This window comes from Centruroides sculpturatus, unplaced genomic scaffold (genome assembly GCF_000671375.1).
Source record: "Centruroides sculpturatus isolate CEXI.00-Female unplaced genomic scaffold, Cexi_2.0 scaffold106, whole genome shotgun sequence".
NCBI classification, from domain to species: domain Eukaryota; kingdom Metazoa; phylum Arthropoda; class Arachnida; order Scorpiones; family Buthidae; genus Centruroides; species Centruroides sculpturatus.
In genome coordinates, this window is record NW_019384517.1 from 127112 (window position 1) to 145442 (window position 18331).

The 18331-nt window shown below is 32.7% G+C and overlaps 1 protein-coding gene across 1 annotated transcript in view; it reads left to right on the plus strand.

The window, feature by feature from the left end:
* Nucleotides 1–18331, plus strand: part of LOC111622618 (vacuolar protein sorting-associated protein 13-like) — a 435263-nt gene that overhangs the window by 61053 nt on the left and 355879 nt on the right. The window contains exons 11-14 of the mRNA XM_023365028.1: nt 588–724; nt 2386–2492; nt 2577–2748; nt 4774–4867. Of these exons, the coding sequence (XP_023220796.1) occupies nt 588–724; nt 2386–2492; nt 2577–2748; nt 4774–4867 (510 nt within the window). The remainder of the gene's footprint in view (nt 1–587; nt 725–2385; nt 2493–2576; nt 2749–4773; nt 4868–18331) is intronic.

Below are 18331 nucleotides of genomic sequence, written 5' to 3' on the forward strand. Positions count from 1 at the left end.
GAAAAGTAGCCATTTTTATGAGATAAGAGAAAAAACAGATAGTTCATGTTTAAGGCGACAGATGAAAATGTGTCAATGTAAAAACAAAGCCATATTGACTGGATTAGAGTTGTTGTTTGTCTATTGTTCTCTTATAGCATGGACACACTTCAATGTAAATGAATGAGTAAATGTATGCATATTAGTTCAGAGAGAATTTTCACTTCAAATTTCAAAGTAGCTATATTTCGAACTAACTGAATTCCTTAACATGTAAATATCTATTCACAGTTAGGACAAATAGTACAGTTATGAACTAATGGGATTTCAAACTATCTGAATTTGAATTAACAAGGATTTCCTGTATTATAATGAAATGTGTTGAAATTAAAACTGTAATATATGTTAATTTTTTTGGTTAGAAACTAAATTATTAATTACCTGAACAATCAAATATACAAGTATCATTCATAATTTCGAATATATCAATAATTTTTTAAATGATCTGAATTACTGTTTTGATTTTCAACACAAACATGTTTGTTACTATCTAGTTTTTTCTTTTTATTTAAAAACCTGACTTTAAAAACTAAACTTTTTGTTTACAGTACTTGGGCCAATAAATGCTACTGCAAGATTAATACTTAATTCTAAGCCAGAAACTGATGGTTCTGGATATAAAATTCCTAAAGTCAATTTAGATGTGGTAATGGAAGAAATTGCTTTAAGAATTAATGAAACCCAGGTATAACTTTTAATAATGTCCATTTAAAATAATTGTTAATAAACTTAGTTTTAAGTTAGTAAGTAGTAAACTTAATATTAAAAACATGTCTAAGTTTTAATATGATAGATAATAAAAAGTAGTAATAGAATTTTGCTATTTTTGATACTTAATCTTATAATCCTTACAGATAGTTAAAATCATCTTAACAATGCAATTAGTACATTACATTGAATATTTTAACTAGTGATGGGATATTATTAATTGAAATTGGAAAAGTTGGACATTTTCTGGGAATTGGAATTGAGCAAATCTCATTATGATTTCTGATTTTTAAAAACAATTCTTCTACATTCATTAAGAAAATTAATTATTTGTTTCTGTCAAAGATTTAAAATTTTTTAATTGTGATATTAACAATTGAGTATTAGTTTATTGGAAGCTTCCATGTCAACAAAGCAGAGTACACAACACCCCATACAAAGGTGATGTCTATCATTGGTTGACTTTTCTTTCATGTAGTTGGAGAGATGAGACTTTCTTTAACTGTCCCAATTTTAGTGAAGATAAAGTGACTTCAGGGATGCCATCTGGCTGGCATTGGGCCGGCTTGACGGCAATCTGTATATATATTAAAGCAAAATGTTCTATCTCACCATTGCACACAAATATTGTAAATTTAAAAATTAATTTCATTTATGATTTGAAAATTTCAAAATAGTTTTTAAATTATTTTAATTTTTAATTGATTCAAATTTAATTTTGATTAATTTGATTTTATTCTTAGTTTTAATTTTGGTGTAAAGGCCAGAGTTTTAATTATTATTTTTAATAATTTTTATTTATTTAATTTTGCCTGCATGTTTTTGAATCCTTAATTACAGTTTTTAAATTACTTGCAACTCTCTTTGTTTGCAACCGAACTATAGAAATTGTGTTGTTTCACACAGAAAATAAATTTAAATTTATTTTAACTTTTTAGTAATTTCATAAATTTTTGTTTCATAAATTTACCTGCTTTTTAAAAATTTTAATTATAACATTGATTGAACTATTGGGCTATCCAATTTCAAATCAAGGCTGGCGGTCAGCAAAATTATATAATTGTCAGAATATTGACCACTTTGGCAACCCCTGCTCTAATTATTAAAATAATCAGTAATAATTGGTTTATAACAGTAAACTATTGGACTGAATTTAAATTTGAAAAAATTACATTATAAAAATTTATGTATAGCCACAATGATGACCAAATTAAACAAAAATCAAATACAATTTACAAAATTATAGAAATATAGTGGAAGGCATAAGAAAAGTTTTCAGATGTAAGATGTTTCACATTTTTTTGCTGCTTTTGAATAAATGTGAGATTAATTTATTAAATATAATATCCTGGTCAGTCTTGATCTAAAATGTCTATTGTACACGATGATGATAAAAACTTTAAAAATATATATATTTTATCGACTCAAAAAGTTTTTGATATGAAGTATATTATATTTTTTAAATAAAAATTTATATTTGAAGAGTTGTATGAATTAATCATAATTTATTAGAATATGTTTTTGGTATTATTTAATTTTTACTAAATCAAATTATGATGTGATTTAATCATGAAGGATATTGAAATACCAAATAGCTGAATTTGTTTATTTATAATTATTATGTTCTATATTTTTCAGTATCAAGATATAATGAAATTACTTCAATCCTTAGATCGCATGGCACGTGCTTCTTTATATAGGAAATATCACCCAAGTGTTCCATTAAAAGGAAATTCTTCAGTTTGGTATGAAAATTTTAACAGATTTTCTGTTTAATTAAAAAAAGTGTTTCAAACTTTTATGGGTTTTCATTTTTTTTTTTTAAATAGGTGGAAATTTGCTTTACAGTGTATACTTGAAGAAGATATTCGTCGTAGGAAACGTGATTGGTCTTGGGACCATATGAGAAACCACCGGCATCTTTGTCGAGATTATAAAGAAATATATAAGCAAAAAATTTTAAGACAGAAAATGTCAAAAAATGCCCAAGAAACTATGCAAGTAAATATAATAAAAAGAGATTTTACATTTTTATTAGTAATTGTTTTCTAAATTAACAATAAGTATTTATAAATATTGGTGACTACAGTAAGCATAATTAGTTGTATGATTCACAGCAATGTTATCAGAAATAGTATACAGTTGACCCCTCTATAACGCGGGTTCATATAATGCGGATTCGTATATCGCGGCGAAAAAATTGCGACCGTATTCATATAAAAACGCTAAGAGAGACTTGTAAAATGCGGTAAAATGTCATTGCCAACTCATGTCGCAACAGAATTGGTCCAATCTGGACCAATAGTAGACGAGCAGCTGAACTACTTACACGCTACAGAGAGTTTAGGCGGATAAGTTGAGTTTACTATCGTCTGTACAGTATATAAATTAGGTACTGTAAGTCTAATACAGTACTGTAATTTTATACATTTCTTGTGAAAAAAAACATTTCTTATTCAACGGCCATAAAAATTATTTCTATTAATGGTGTCTCCAAAGTTCAACAAATTTTTCGCAGAAAAATAACTTATCAGAAAACACGCCCGCCGTTTGGTGCACTGCTCTGCGATGAAAACAAGCTTAAGCAATGGTGACGTCGAACGGTGCACACTCGGTAAGTAATCCTACAATTTTGTTGTTTATAGCATAGTTTATACGGATTATTCCCAAAAAATTATACGTGTTTTGGAAATGTTGAGTCAAATTAGTCTAGGATCGATTAATTTTATGGAAGAAAGCCTTTCAAACAGCTGTAGTCCGTAAACTCCACACGTGCCGGGCTGTGATTGGCTCATGTATTTAAGGATTCCTACAACGTGAAATTCTTATAAAGTGGAACGTATCTACCGCATTATAGGGGGATTGACTGTATTCCAATTTTGAAATATACTACTTCTGATAACATTGCTGTGAATCATAACAAAACATAAACAAAATTAACCAAAATATACTATAATACTTTGCATATTATAATTATCAATTTACCTTTGGGTAAATTCACTGCAAATGTAAGAAAAGAAATTAAAATGGTTAAAGGAGTCAGGATATTTAATCGGATTAATTGCTTTTTGAGATTTTCAATCTCATCTTTAGATCAACAACATTGACAATTTGAATTGGACTACTGTTCATACAAAACAAATTACAAATTTGAACATTTTAAAAAAATATATTAATAAATATTTTTAAATTATAAACATAAAAATAATAAAATATTATCTGTATAAACTAAAAAATGAAAAGAAATAAAAAACAAAATACAGATAAAGCTAAAATAAAAGATAGATAAGGTAATATAACAACAAAAATGGAAAAAAATAAAACAATAAATAAAAACATACATACAACTAAATTTGTGCAGTCTGCTTAAACAATTGTATATACGTTTTTATATACTGTTTATTTTTTCAATTTTTGTTGTTATATTATCTTATCCACCTTTTATTTTAGTTTATCTGTATTTTGTTTTTTATTTCTTTTTCTTTCTTTCTTACTTTATGCACACTGTATTATCTATTCATAAAGTAAAATCTATCAATCTAAATCAATCTATGTAAATTTTAATTTTGACTTGTTGGATGATGTGATATATTTTGATGAATGTATTCATACAGTTTCAATGTTTGACTTTTTTAGATTAAAATTAAAAACTAGTCTAAATATATACAGTATATTTTAGTTCTTTGATTATATACCTGAGTATCATGACAAAAAACAAATTAAATATTTGTAATAATATCAATATAATTAAATATATTTTTGCATTTTAGTATTTTGGTAGAATCTTAATTTTGTCTACTTGGTTGATTTTAGACGATCTGAAATTTTATATTCATAACTATTTTAATAAGAATTTTAAAAATAAACTTAACAAATTTTTTGCTTTATAATAGAATAATTTTTTCTAATATATATTTAGTATTCAATATATACATTAAATAGTAAATCATTTTGTTTACAAAGACTATTATGAGCTATTTTAAGTGTATAAAATTTCATTATTAAGCAAAAATTTTTTTATTGTAGAATGCTGAGAAACAATTGGATCTTTTTAATATAACCCTAATTAGAAAACAAGCAGAGCTAGAGGTAAGATACAAAAACTTCAGTTTTTACAAATGATTAAAATTTAAGAATATTTTAATGATTTCTAAAAATAATAGATATTCTTGTTCTTTAAATAATAATATAGTTATATATACTGTTTAACTTTGTGAATCATTATTTAATATTTACTTAATTTTTAAAGTCCTACAGTTTTTTGAGATCTTTATAATATTAAAAATAAAAATAACATGGCATGTTTAGTTCCTTTTTGTTATTGTAACTTTTTTAAAATTGTTTGATTTGTTGATACAAGGTACTAGGGTACTATGTTTTATATGATGTCTTTTAAATGAAATCAGAAATTATTTCTAATATTTTAAATGATTTCAAACTAAAACTGTTTTATTATGTGACATACAAGATTAACAAATGGGGTATTAAATCATTGGAAGTTACGACACATTTTATTTATATAAAAAATATAGAATTTTAAAAGCTGCACTTAAAAGAACTATTTTTGAATTAAAATTCAAAAATAATATGTAATGTATATTTTTTTAATTAAAAAAAAGAATCTTGTATAAACATCCATTAACATGTATCAGGCCCGATATAATCTAGCAGATCATTTGGTCTTAAAACCAAATTTTAAGATTATAGTATAGTCATAAGTATGATTATATAATTCATGTTAATATTATACTTTTTATGATATAAAACAGTTTAACAGTTTAATAATAATATTCTTTACAATTTTTATTTAAAAACGACTTAGTGTATTATTTAACAAGTTGCATATTGGAACATGAAAAAACGAATATATTATTAAAAGTATATAATTCTATCATTCTTCTTGTAAAAATTCAAAAATTTGAATGTCTGCACAATTGATGGAAGTATTGCTTTTTTGTTAGATTAGGAATATACTTTTTTTCATTTTAGCATTTTCAATTAGAAGTTAGGATTTATAGTTAAGTTTGTAATCTTACAAAAACAAGCTTTTTCAAGAAAATTTAAGCACAACAAAAATACTTTAAGAATTAGCTATAAGTTTGATTTTTAGAATTATTTGGCAGACAAAATCTCACATAGTTTAGTTATTTACATTATTAAGACTAAACTGAATGGTAGCATTTGGGATATTGTTACACACACACACACACATATATATATATATATATAGACCAGAGCCTTATTCCTGGAATTTAGGGAATACTCTTACAAGATGAAAGGCTTCAAAAAGAACTATACTACTTTGGAGCCACAGGGAAGTCATTAAAAGAAAAGGTAAAAGAGCATAAAAGTAACATGGAATGAGTAGCCAGTCACTGCACTAGCAACTTATATTATATCAGCCCCACAGAAGTTATAGTGAAATGGGAATGGGCAGAAATAATCCAAAATATTCGTGACAAGCAACACATTAAGTATGCAGAAGCATGGCACATACACAAGACAAACCAAGCAAGACAAGCGATAAACTTTAGAGAATAGTATAAAGTTTCAGTGGCATGGAGGGTGTGCTTAATATGAATACATTAGTAAGAAAAAATTCACTGACAGTAAAAGTAATAGGAACATTTTTGCCTTGTATGTTATTATTTGCGTTATTTTTATTTTATTTGTATTTTTGTATATTATGTTATCCCATGTATTGTAATTATCTATTCGTGTATTGATACTGGACATGCACATTAGATGTAAAAGTAATTTTAAAATGTTTCAAAATAGGTTTCATTCTTTATAAATCGGAATTTTTCTATTATTATTTTATTGTTTTTTTTTTTTTTGAAGAAGGTCAATCAACTGACTGAAAGTGTTAGAAGATTTAGTAAAAAGACTGCATGTTAAAAGGTTTTTTGTGGTTTATTGATTTTTAAGTGCAGGTAGAGAGGAGTATATGTACATTATTAAAATTAATCTGAATAGTTATTTGGCATGAAATACATTTAATCTTTGAAAAGGGTCTTATTGCACAAATATGTTAACTCAAATATTAAAAGTATACCATAAGCAAACTTTTTGGCTGTTTTCATCTTCATATCTAGATTACAAATCTTTAACATCAAAACTGAATTGACAGAGTTTGATAGGAAGTATGGTTTCTTCAGTTTGAAGAATCAAGTAGAATGCTAGCTGGAAAAATTTGTGTAAATTGTCTTTTTAGTTTAAACAAATTTTTATTTTTTGTTTAAAATGTCCTATTTTGTAGCTATTTGAAAATAGAGAAAATTGGCCTCTAAAATTGTTAATATTAAAAGTAGTTTGACTCCTTGGAAAAGACTTAATTTTTTATACTAATTTCAAAATGTTACACATCTGTTTAAAGAAATTGTATATTAAATCTAAAATATAATATTTTATTATCAAATAACTATTAAAATTTAATTTTTATTTAAGAAAATACAATAATTTATCTTACTATATTTAATCATATAAAGTGAAATGCTTTATTGCAGGCTTAAAATGTTGATTCATTTGTCATTTAGAAATTAATATTATGCATTATTAGTATATGCTGCAATATCAAAACCTTTCCATAAATAAGCATTAAATAAAAGATTAAACATTTGATATTCATTGTTAAATTCAAAAATTAACTATTTACTGGCCAGAATTCAATAATTCTAATAAATATAAATTTTGTTTTTGAATTTTACAAGGTATTTATTTAGAATTTTTTATTCTTAAAGTAAAATCGTCAATGTAAAATCACATTATTATTTGATTGTTTTTTTTTATATTATTTGTGGGGAGTCTGATAGTAAAGGTACAGGCCAAAATTACACTAACATTTATAATGAAAGAAAATATTTAGTTTATTACATAAAAACTACATACTTATGTTTAAATTGTTCGAGACTGCATACTGTAATATCAAAACACTTACTAAACACCTTTTCATGCAAGAAAAGGTGTTTAGTAAGTGTTTTGATACTTACGTTTATTTGTTGACATAATCGCCATAAATGTTGAGACATTTATCCCGACTTGACACTACTTTAAACATTCCTTCATGATACTGTTGCTTGTCAAGTTTCTTGAAGTAGTCCAGAACGGTATCTTTCAATTCTTCTTGATCTGCAAAGCGTTTCCCTACCAAAAATTTCTTTAAAGGTCCAAATAAATAAAAATCTGATGGGGGCTAAATTTGGACTATATGGAGGATGTTGCAGGACTTCCCAGTTCCACTGTGCCAACCATAGTTTGGTTTGATTTGACATGTGGAGCATAGTCCAGATTTACCCCCTCAGATTTTCATTTATTCAGACCTTTAAAGAAATTTTTGGCGGGGAAATGCTTTTCAGATCATGAGGAATTGAAAGATACCGTTCTGGACTTCAAGCAACTTGACAAGCAACAGTACCATGAAGGGATGTTTAAAGTAGTATCATGCTGGGATAAATGTCTCAACATTTATGGCAATTATGTGAAGAAATAAACAAAAGTATGTAGTTTTTATGGAATGTATTAAATATTTTCTTTCATTATAAATGTTAGTGTAATTTTGGCCTGTACCTTTAATATTGGACTCCCTCGTATATTTTTAACACTGATTTATTTGCAACTCACTTCGACTTCCATAATTAAGCTGTTTGTTCTTTTGTCTGTTAAATATTTTACTAGAATGTTTTATTTTTTTACTATAATCAAGATAAGATTAGCTATTTGGTATTGAACAAGTTATTATGATATTTATTAATCAAAAGATAACACTACATAAAATATTACATTGTTTGTGTATAGATAAGTTAATTTTATTTGTTAATAATATACTTAAGTTATAAAGTTATTAAAGTTATATTAATTTAATATTACATAATGTGTGTATTAAGTGTGTGTGAATATTTTACGTGTGTGGGTACATACACATATATACGTACATGTACATACATACATACATACATGTAAAATATATATTATATAAATTTATATATGTACATAAAAATATAAACTATGAGGGTTTATCAAAGTTTCAACCTTTAGTTTTTTGACTATTCACAAAAGAAGTAACATCAAAGGAAACACATATGATCAAAAGAGGGTACAATAGACAATTTTTTAATATTTGATCTTGACATTAATGCATTTGTTCCATTATTTCAAGAGTTTGAATGTCATCTTCAAAAAATGTGTTTTTTTTGTGAGCAAAGCCAACACAGCACTTCAATCTAAACCTTCTGATCATTGTGAAATCTTTTTCCTGCAAGCACTCTCTTCATTAGCTCAAAAAGACAGTATCAGAAGGGTGCAGAATTAGGGTTATAAGATAGGTGTGAGATAATCTGTGGATAGGGGAATCCCTAATTTTAGGCGGCATCGGGTTGGTAAAACCTGCTCTCTTTGTACTGGATGGCTTTTAAATATAGTTGTTTCCAGATCATAAAATCTGGAGGACAGCTTTTCCTGACATCAGTTAGGATAGTAATAGTTCAAGTCCTAACTTGCGAATATTCCAATATGCAGCAAAATATGTCCCAATAGAAGGGTACTCTGTAGTTTGAGTGGGAGGAGGTTAGTTAAGTCGATAAGGTGTTGGCTAGCTACAAGATAATGAGACAGGTAGGTCAGCAATAACAATGTTTAATAAGCTAAAGCAATGAGTACACAGGGACAACTACATGCCTTCATATATATATCTACAATCATGCCCTTGCAGGACAATCCATTTCGAAATATAGAGACTACTTATCTCTAAGTTCTTAAATGCTAATTGTAGTAGAGAGAGAGTTTACATTTCTTTAAGTAATATACCTCATAGACAGATGATTCCAGATTTCGTTGTATGGGATGTTGGCAAAATGCACCAGGATTGGCAGTCTGTAGCGAGTAGTCCTCCTCCCTTTTGTGTCAGGAACATCTTGGCAGAGAGACGGGAGCCAGGAGACAGCGAGATGAGCTAGGAGACAGACAGAGATTTGGTCCTTCATTTTCTGGAAAAGTGTCTGCTCTGATGCTTGGATTTGAGCCCCTTTTATACACATCCCATATGAGAATGATCTCAGATGATTTTGATTTAATGTGTTCTAAGTTCAAGTTTGGCCTGGGTTTGGCTGATATGAGCCGTCAAGAAATGGACACTTGATGAATTATGGCTATTTTCTAGCTGTTATTGTGGCTCGCCTTACTCATAATTCCATCTGTCTGACATTTTACCATCATTAATAATCGATTGGTTTGACACCTAAGTCCAAACATCGTAGTGACTGTTGACTTAGACTGATATTTGATCGATTTTACTCTATCAGAGTATCACGTGTGGGTGGGAAGTGGGGTTTTTTCCACTTCTTTTAAGTTTTAACCTAATTAATTTAATTACTTAATTACTCCCTTTAGAATCTCACATTAGTAACCAGGACCTCCCATCCAAAAAGTGCCAGTTTTTCAGACACAATGCAAACCATATGTGAGTGGGCATTATGTCTGAAAAATTGGCATTTTTTGGATGGGAGGTCCTGGATTACCTCTTACAACCCTAATTCTGCACCATTTTGATTACTGTCTTTTTGTGCTAATAAAGAGAGTGCTTGAAGGAAGGAGATTTCACAATGATCAGGAAGTTCAGAGAGGTGCTGCATTTGTTTTGCTCATAAGAAATACTTTTTGAAGACTGCATTTTCAAACTCTTGAAGTGATGGGACAAATGCATTAATGTTAATGAACATGTACCTGAACCAGTTACCGGTGTTGGAGAAAAGAGGAATAAAAGGCGTAAATGTTTTTGAACCTTACTAGTTCTTCTTCAGACGAAAAAAGCGACAGAACATAGAACAAAAAATAGAATATCGATACTTAAACAAAATCGAACCCACTTGCGATTTAAAAACGTGGGATTGGACACACGCATGTGCTGTGTGTAAACAACGATTAAAGATCCATGTCGATGAGGGCCTGCCAGACAATGGACAGATTGAGCTCCTCTCTATAATTTATGCAGGTGGTGGCACGGCTAGATTTGTAAATGGAGATAGACATATAGACATATATTTTATTTGAACACATTGTGTACAATGTATCTGGGTGCCACAACAGGTATAACCCAGTACTATCCTGAGCGAATGATACAAATTACAGATACAGTTATTTAATTAATGTGTGACAAATGGAGTAAAGGAGGTTAGATACTAGAATAGAAATTAGTTAGTAACAAAATATCAAAATACAAAAGATTAGTTATATAGAAATAGTTACATAGAAATTGTTACAATAATATAAAATAGTATCAAGGGAAATTAAACACATATGATATAATACATAAATTCACATGCAGATATTTAAGCACAGTCACAGAGTGAATCTCAGGTAAAATAAAAATAACAATTCACAGTAGAATAGATATAAATACAAATGTAGGTGCAAATATACAGGCACTAAATGTATGCGTATAGACAAATACAGACACCAAAAACAAGCAGGGACACCAATTACAGAGTCGAAGAATGTGGATGGAATGGGAACTAGTTGTAGACACTTACAGTAGTCCTTACAAAATAATTATTAATAAGTATCATGAAGTCATCATATATATCTTTGTTGTCGAAGATTTTATCGCAGTCAATTGGCCATGTGCCACCATGTGCCTCAATCGTTGTCTTCAGTTGAAATCTTTTCAACTCCAACATGGGGCAGTCATAGATGTAGTGTTGACTGCCATCCATTACTCCACAGAGGGAGCAGTTGGGGTTAGGCTTATTGATGAATCTTTTCAGGTATGAATGGAAACTTCCATGGTTGGGCTGGAATTGGCTGATATGCTGGCCGGGCCTATACCAGCAAGAGTTAAGGAAATGCTCGATGTTAGGAATGAAATCATGCATGGTGGGGTGGTTATAAGTATCTCAGTCCTGCTGCCAGGACATAATGAGGTCCTTCCAGAAGATAGTCTTGATAGTTTTGATGATCAGCTGCTTGTAGGTGATAGGAAGATTACCATTTTCCCCAGCAGTCCTTGCCAGGGCATCTGTCCTTTCATTCTCGGGTGTGCCCTGGTGTGCACGTGTTTAGAGTATGTGATAGGAATTGCTAGAATTATCAATAGTATTGTGAATTATGGTAGAGATGGGATGGTGAGATCTCTTCTTAAGTAGCGCTATGGACGATGCACTATCTGAGATGATGATGATGATGCTCCTGTGCATAAAGTTAGAGTCTGCCCAGGCGACTGCCATCTGGATGGCGATCATTTCTGCCTGTAAGACAGTACAGTTTGTCCCCAGCCTGTACTGCCTTGAGGCAATTTCTTTATTGTTATGGTAGTCAATATACCCATTGCTGACACTAGTGGTAATCTTGGATTAATCGTGAAAATCTCAATGTCCATGAAGTCAGATGGCAGAAAGTTGAGATTGTGGGGAGAAGAGGGATGCTTAGTATGGGCGAAGTGTACAGCGCATTCGAGGTCATGATGATAAATAGTGTTGCCAGTGGATTGTATGTTGTAGCCCCACTCGAGATGCCATATCTTTTCCTGAAGACTGATACATTTGTCAATTGGAGCCTTTTTGGAAAGAACGTGAAGTGCAGTATTGGATGATGTTCTGTAGGTGCGAGAGATGTGGATAAGAGTGCTTCTTTGTGCTGCAATGAGCTTCCATTTGATGTGTACCTTGCGGACAGCCCATCCTCAGCTGCTTCAAGCATAGGTGATAATAGGGATGAAGATATGATTGTATATAATTTCCATTGCATCAGAAGCTAGGCCCCATCTTCTTGCAAAGCCGGCAAAAGTATTAATACCTTCTGCACCATGCTGGAGTCTGACCCAAGCAGGTTCCATAGCGTTATGAAAAACCGGTCTTGTGGACCCTCCTAGAAAATTTTTTTTTTTTTGGATTTTTGGAATGTTTTTTAAGTCTCCAAATTTTTTCAAAAATTTTTTATTGCGATTTTAATTTACCTTTAATGATGCATGATTAATGCTTAATTGTTTTTTAATGGGATTTTTTTAATCAAATTTAATTAATCGTTCTAAAGTTGTAGTGCACGGATTTGACTTCAGTAAAGTTATTTAAAGCTAATTTCTGATGTCAAAAACGACCTCCAATAGTTTTTTAACTTTTTAATTAATATATTTTATTATATATAAGTTTAATTAAATCAGAGAGGTCGGAATTGCAATTAAAATTTTAATTTTTTTAAAATATTTAAAAATATACTGCCAGCTAATATTCATCCTACTTTAAACCTTTGTCCTCCCGAGTCATCTATGAGAATGACCCAGGAAATTCAACACCAGGTGTTCTCAAGGTCATACAGCTGTAAACACAATGACTCATCAGTGTCAAATTTTGCAGAAAGGCAAGACAAAGGAAGTTAAACTTTGAAGCTTTTTCTTCAAAATTAACACATTTCTTTCGTTTTTTTTCAGTTTTCAGTATTTTTTATGTTTAATTAAAGATTTTAAAATAAAAAGTAGGCAAAAAGGGGTTAAAGATCCGGCCAATTCTCTCCGCTATATATTCCATGTGGGCTGTCCATAAGAGGCTATGGTCGAGCACCATACCCAAATACCTGATATTCTTTTTAACAGTTACAGTATGGGCCCCCCATTTTAATGGTGGGGACTCTCAAATATAGGTTGCATTGTCCAGGTTTATTAAAAACTATGCATCTAGTCTTCTGCATGTTGAAGTTTAGTTTATGTTCCTTTCCCCACGTTAAGATATCATCCAGAATGCTAGTTCCATTTTTCTCAATGTCTGCCCTAGAGCGGCATCCGAGGAGCACCATGGCATCACCCGCATATGCAATAGTATTGTGTTGCCCAAAATTCTGTACCAAAAAGTCATTGAAGATGATATCCCATAGGATTGGGCCACACGCAGAACCCTGAGAGCAGCCGCAAATGACACTACGGCTGGTAGTGTGCCCTCCACACTGTAACGTGGCTGATCTGTCACAAAGGTAATCTTTAAGAATCTTGTAAATGTTTGCAGGACAATTCATATTCCTAAGATTCTGTGATATCAATGGCCACCAGGCACTGTTGAACGCCTTTGCGATGTCCAGGCTGATGGCCAGGACATACTTATGATTGTCCAGGAGATTAACATTGTTGACGACTTTTGTTAATGGCGTCGGCTGTAGATTTTTGGGGCTGGAAGCCAAATTAGGAGCGATGGAGGATGGAGTTGTGCTCCAGGTGCCACAGAAGTCTGTTGTTTATTAGCTGCTTCAGGACCTTGCTAAGGACAGGCAGTAGGGATATTGGTCTGCTCTCATCAGGATTGCCTGGCTTCGGGATGGGAACAATTCTTGCCCGCTTCCGGGTACCAAGGAAAATGCTGTGCCAGAGGCAGGCATTGTACAGATGGATGAGTTTGGTGGGGATGAGATTCCAGATAATTTTTGCGATCTCTGGTGTAATGTCATCATATCCTGGAGATTTCCTATTTCTGAGGCTGGAGAAGGCATTGTCAATCTCATGTGGCATGGAGTCAGGGTCGTTATCTGTGTTGATGGGGGTGTCAGTGCTTTGGCAAATCTGGATATGGTTTGCAGAGTTCTGCTCTAGTGGAGCCTCCAAGCAAAAACTAACCATTTTTTTATTCAAAACATGAAAGACGTTTTCCCCAGAGGTGATGGAATAAAGAATTTGTGACTTTTTTTAATTTACTGTGCAAAATTTGGTAATAAAGCCCCATGGATTACTGGAGGCAGTGGTGCAAATTTGCCTCCAGGACTCCTGTTTTGCATTTTTAATTTCAGTTTTGTAATGATGGAGATGATTGAGGTACTGTTGCTTGTAATTAGACTGCTAGGGTTTGGAATGGCATTTTTGGTAGGTCTTCCTTAGGCAGATGCTTTTCCTTCGTAAAGTTGTCAGTTCATGTGTCCACCATGGGACAAGCTTGCGTTTATTGGTATACTTTGGTATAAACTTTTTGCAGGCAGTTTCTATGATGTTGATATTATGCTCAATGCGACTGCAGGCTATGTTGGGGTCATCATGATCACAATCAGAAAGGTTATAGTCAAGGAAAGAATGTAGATCAGTCCAATTGGCAAGATTTAAATTATATTTGGAATGGGGATGATGGTTGATAGGGGAGGTGGTGTCAATTTCGAAAGAGATGATAGCATGGTTGTCTATTGAGTCGTCCAATACTTTCCAGTTGGTGATTGAAGGATAACAGCTAGCAGAACAATCTGTCATGTCAATCCAGCTGTGACCCTGGCTTGATGTGAAGGTAGGTGGGGAATGAGGATTATTGAAGATGTGCAGACCATTACGGGCAAAAAAATCTTTGAGTAGGCGGCCACGGCGGTCCAAGCGTTCACCTCCCCAGGCAGGGCAGTGAGCATTTGTATCTCCAGTGACTATGAAGTAGACTTCATTAAAGGTATTCACGATACACTGGATATTTTTGAGAATGTCAATATCTAGGCCCTTTGGAGAATAGTAATTAATAACAATATATCTGTGATTATTGATGACGATCTCTGTACAACAGATGTATTGAGTACTTAAGATTCCATGATGGAGGAGAGAGAAGTTATGATTGGCAACTACGGACACAGCCCAGTGGTAGTAGATGGTGCCCTTGAGCGGTGTACAGTTGGTAGGGAGACAAGCCAGTTTATTTTTTATACAATATGGCTTCTGTAAAGTAATGAAGTCATAGTTGTGCATGATACTATTGAGTATGGAAGTCGTGGCTATGCTTCTTCCAGCGTTGTACTGTAGAAAACTAATTTTGTTATGATTTTGTCTGGCCATAATCAGTTTGTCGTATTATGTTGGACTTTATATTCTGAAAAATGTGGCAGGAGCCATCCTGAGCATTGTGTTCATGGTTGCTGACCTTCTCACGCTTGCAGTTTATGCAGATGGGTTTTCTGTCTTTGTTTTCACACTCCCTAAAGGTGTGATCACCAGCACAATGGCTGCAAGTTGCAGTGGATTCTCTACAATTTCTAGTGGAATGGCCATATCTGCAGCAGCGGAAACACTGCAGGACGGGACAGAAGTCTGCAACCCTGCAGTGAAACCATTCCAAGTTGACTTTTTTGAGCATTAATAGTTGTTTTCAAATTTGAGGTGTTACCTCAATTATCCAGTTTGTGAAGGCATTTCCTTTTTTCCCCATGGTGAATTTTATTTTGAAAACCTGTCTAAAATGTTTTTCTGTGGAAATTCTGGCTACAATATCGTTTTGATTAAAGATGAGCTGCACAAACTCATCACGGGTGATTTGAGCAGGCACAGAATAGAGTATGATGATTGGTAGTCGTTTCCTTGGTTGTTCTATTAATATTTCAGGAATTTTTTCCTTAATATATTTTTGTAATTTAAGAGCATCTGCTGCCTTCTTTAGTTCAACGGCCAGGCCACTGTTACCAATGTTTCTGACCCTCTTTACATCTATATTTAATTGTGACAGCTTAATCTTTTTATAAATAAGTTTTCTTAGGTTGTTGCAACTTTTGTCATTGTTATTTTGGTATAGAAGTAAAACTTCAGTGCTTAATGTAGGAGTTTTCGGGGTTTTTATATTATTAATCTGATTTATAGTCTTTCCCAATTGGAGGATAGCACTGAACGTCAGTGGTTTTTCAGTGGGAGTGGAGTTAAGATCTGTAATTAGTTGGTCTATTTCTCCAGAAATCTCCTTTAGTTGTCCTGTAGGGCTTCTTTGATTAAGCTTTTCAGAGATGTCTTCCATGTTCTTGTGGATCTTCTCATTGCATTCAGTCAGGTCATCAATCTTGGTGATGATCTCTGCAAGTTTTTTACTGAGATCAGTAGAGTGGTAATCAGATGTTAGTTTATTTCTGGATAGCAGCAGGATGGGAAATGTTGGGGTCATGCCAGTAAGCAATGACTTGTTATGATTAGGGGACAGAGGTCCCTTACATATGGGAGTTTCCAGGGATGGAGGGACACACATGTTGTTGGTTATCTCTGTTTCTGTGGGATGCATTCCCTCCCATAGGAGAGGATGCACGGGCTGGGTCTTCTATTGTAGCAGTAGAGGTGAGATGTTTCACCGGTGGACTGAGTTCATTAATGGCGGATTCAGCAAAGTTTATAATCTTCTGGATCTGATTGGAGATGTATTGCACATGCTCTCCTGTGCCAAGACGTTTGTTGCGGTTGTTCACGCAGTAACCTTTAAACTTGTCAGCGATTTTGTATGCATTGTCCAAAAACACTGATAGCATGTTAGAGTCCATGGTGCACCATTAATACATGCAGAAGTAATCACAAAATTTGTCAGTGATACAGAGAGAATTTTAACTACAAAATGATATAACATGCGATTGCCAGCAAACAGTAGCTTAGCAACAACCGGCAAAGTAAGAAACCGAATTAGGATCAGGTAGAAGGGTACAAAAAACCGCTATATAGAACAAATTTAGTAATACCAGGAAAAAGTACAAATTTTTACGTTACCGATGATATATGGCTCGTTCAAAGCAATCCGGAAGCAACACTCCAAGGAGCAGGACAAGCGACCAAATTAGGGTTGGTTAGGGGAGATCACACGATCACATGGCGAGATCAATGACCTCTGACCCTTTGTTAATATTTGTCGCGATTACAAAAAAAAATCAGAAGCCAAAAAATTAATACAATAACAAGGGCAATGTTATCTAATAGCACGCCAAAATCAGTGCCAATGGCCAAATAGAACAGCCAAGAAAGAATGGCCGAAAGTTGGCCAGTGATGGTCAGGGTTATTAAGTAACTAATAGATAAAAGTTGACAAATAAGGTATCAAACAGACCAGAATTAAGAGACGAGAACAGTGGAATAAACATCAGAAACCAATGACACAAAATTCCCGCGAAAAAGCCATCCGTTATAAAGCCATGTGGTTGTGCCCAAGAAACTGTTGTAACTATCGAAGAAATAGTCGGAGAAGAAAAAGTTAAATGGCATTCGAAAGAGCTCGATTTAAGCTTTAAAATGACATATAAAACACTCACCAACATTGTGTTAATCCGGAAAAAACGCAATTCGAATGTGAAGCACAAACACACGCACATCTAAACACAGTTGCCCCACACCTCAATCTTGTAAATGGAGATAGCCTTTAACCACCTTACATGCTCAGGGTGAGGTGAAGAGACAATGAGCCTCGCTTGGTTGAAAGCCGCCTCGATGTCATGATCGACCATGTAAACCACAAGAGTGGTAGAGTTCCTCCCATGCAGAATGTCTGCATTGTGTTCACGTAATCTGATTCCCAATGATTGTTTGGTTGAACCAATGTACACAAGGTTCCTGTCACACCTGTGGTCCTTAAGCAGTATAGAGTAAATGCCTGGGAGTCTGTTGGAATCGGGAATCCTTCTTGTTATGGAGAATGTCCAAGATGGTCAGACATCTTCTGTATGCGATGTTAATGCGGCATTTATTGGCGATTTCCTTGTATAACGAAGCCATGTATGGATTATAGGTGATGGGTACCTATGTCTTATCCTCTGAAGGGTTGACGTTACGTAAGCTGATGGCGTATGTACGTATGGAGGGGTGGTAATGTTTAATTAATCCATTGATTAGCTTATGGTACCCATGGACGGTCGCTAG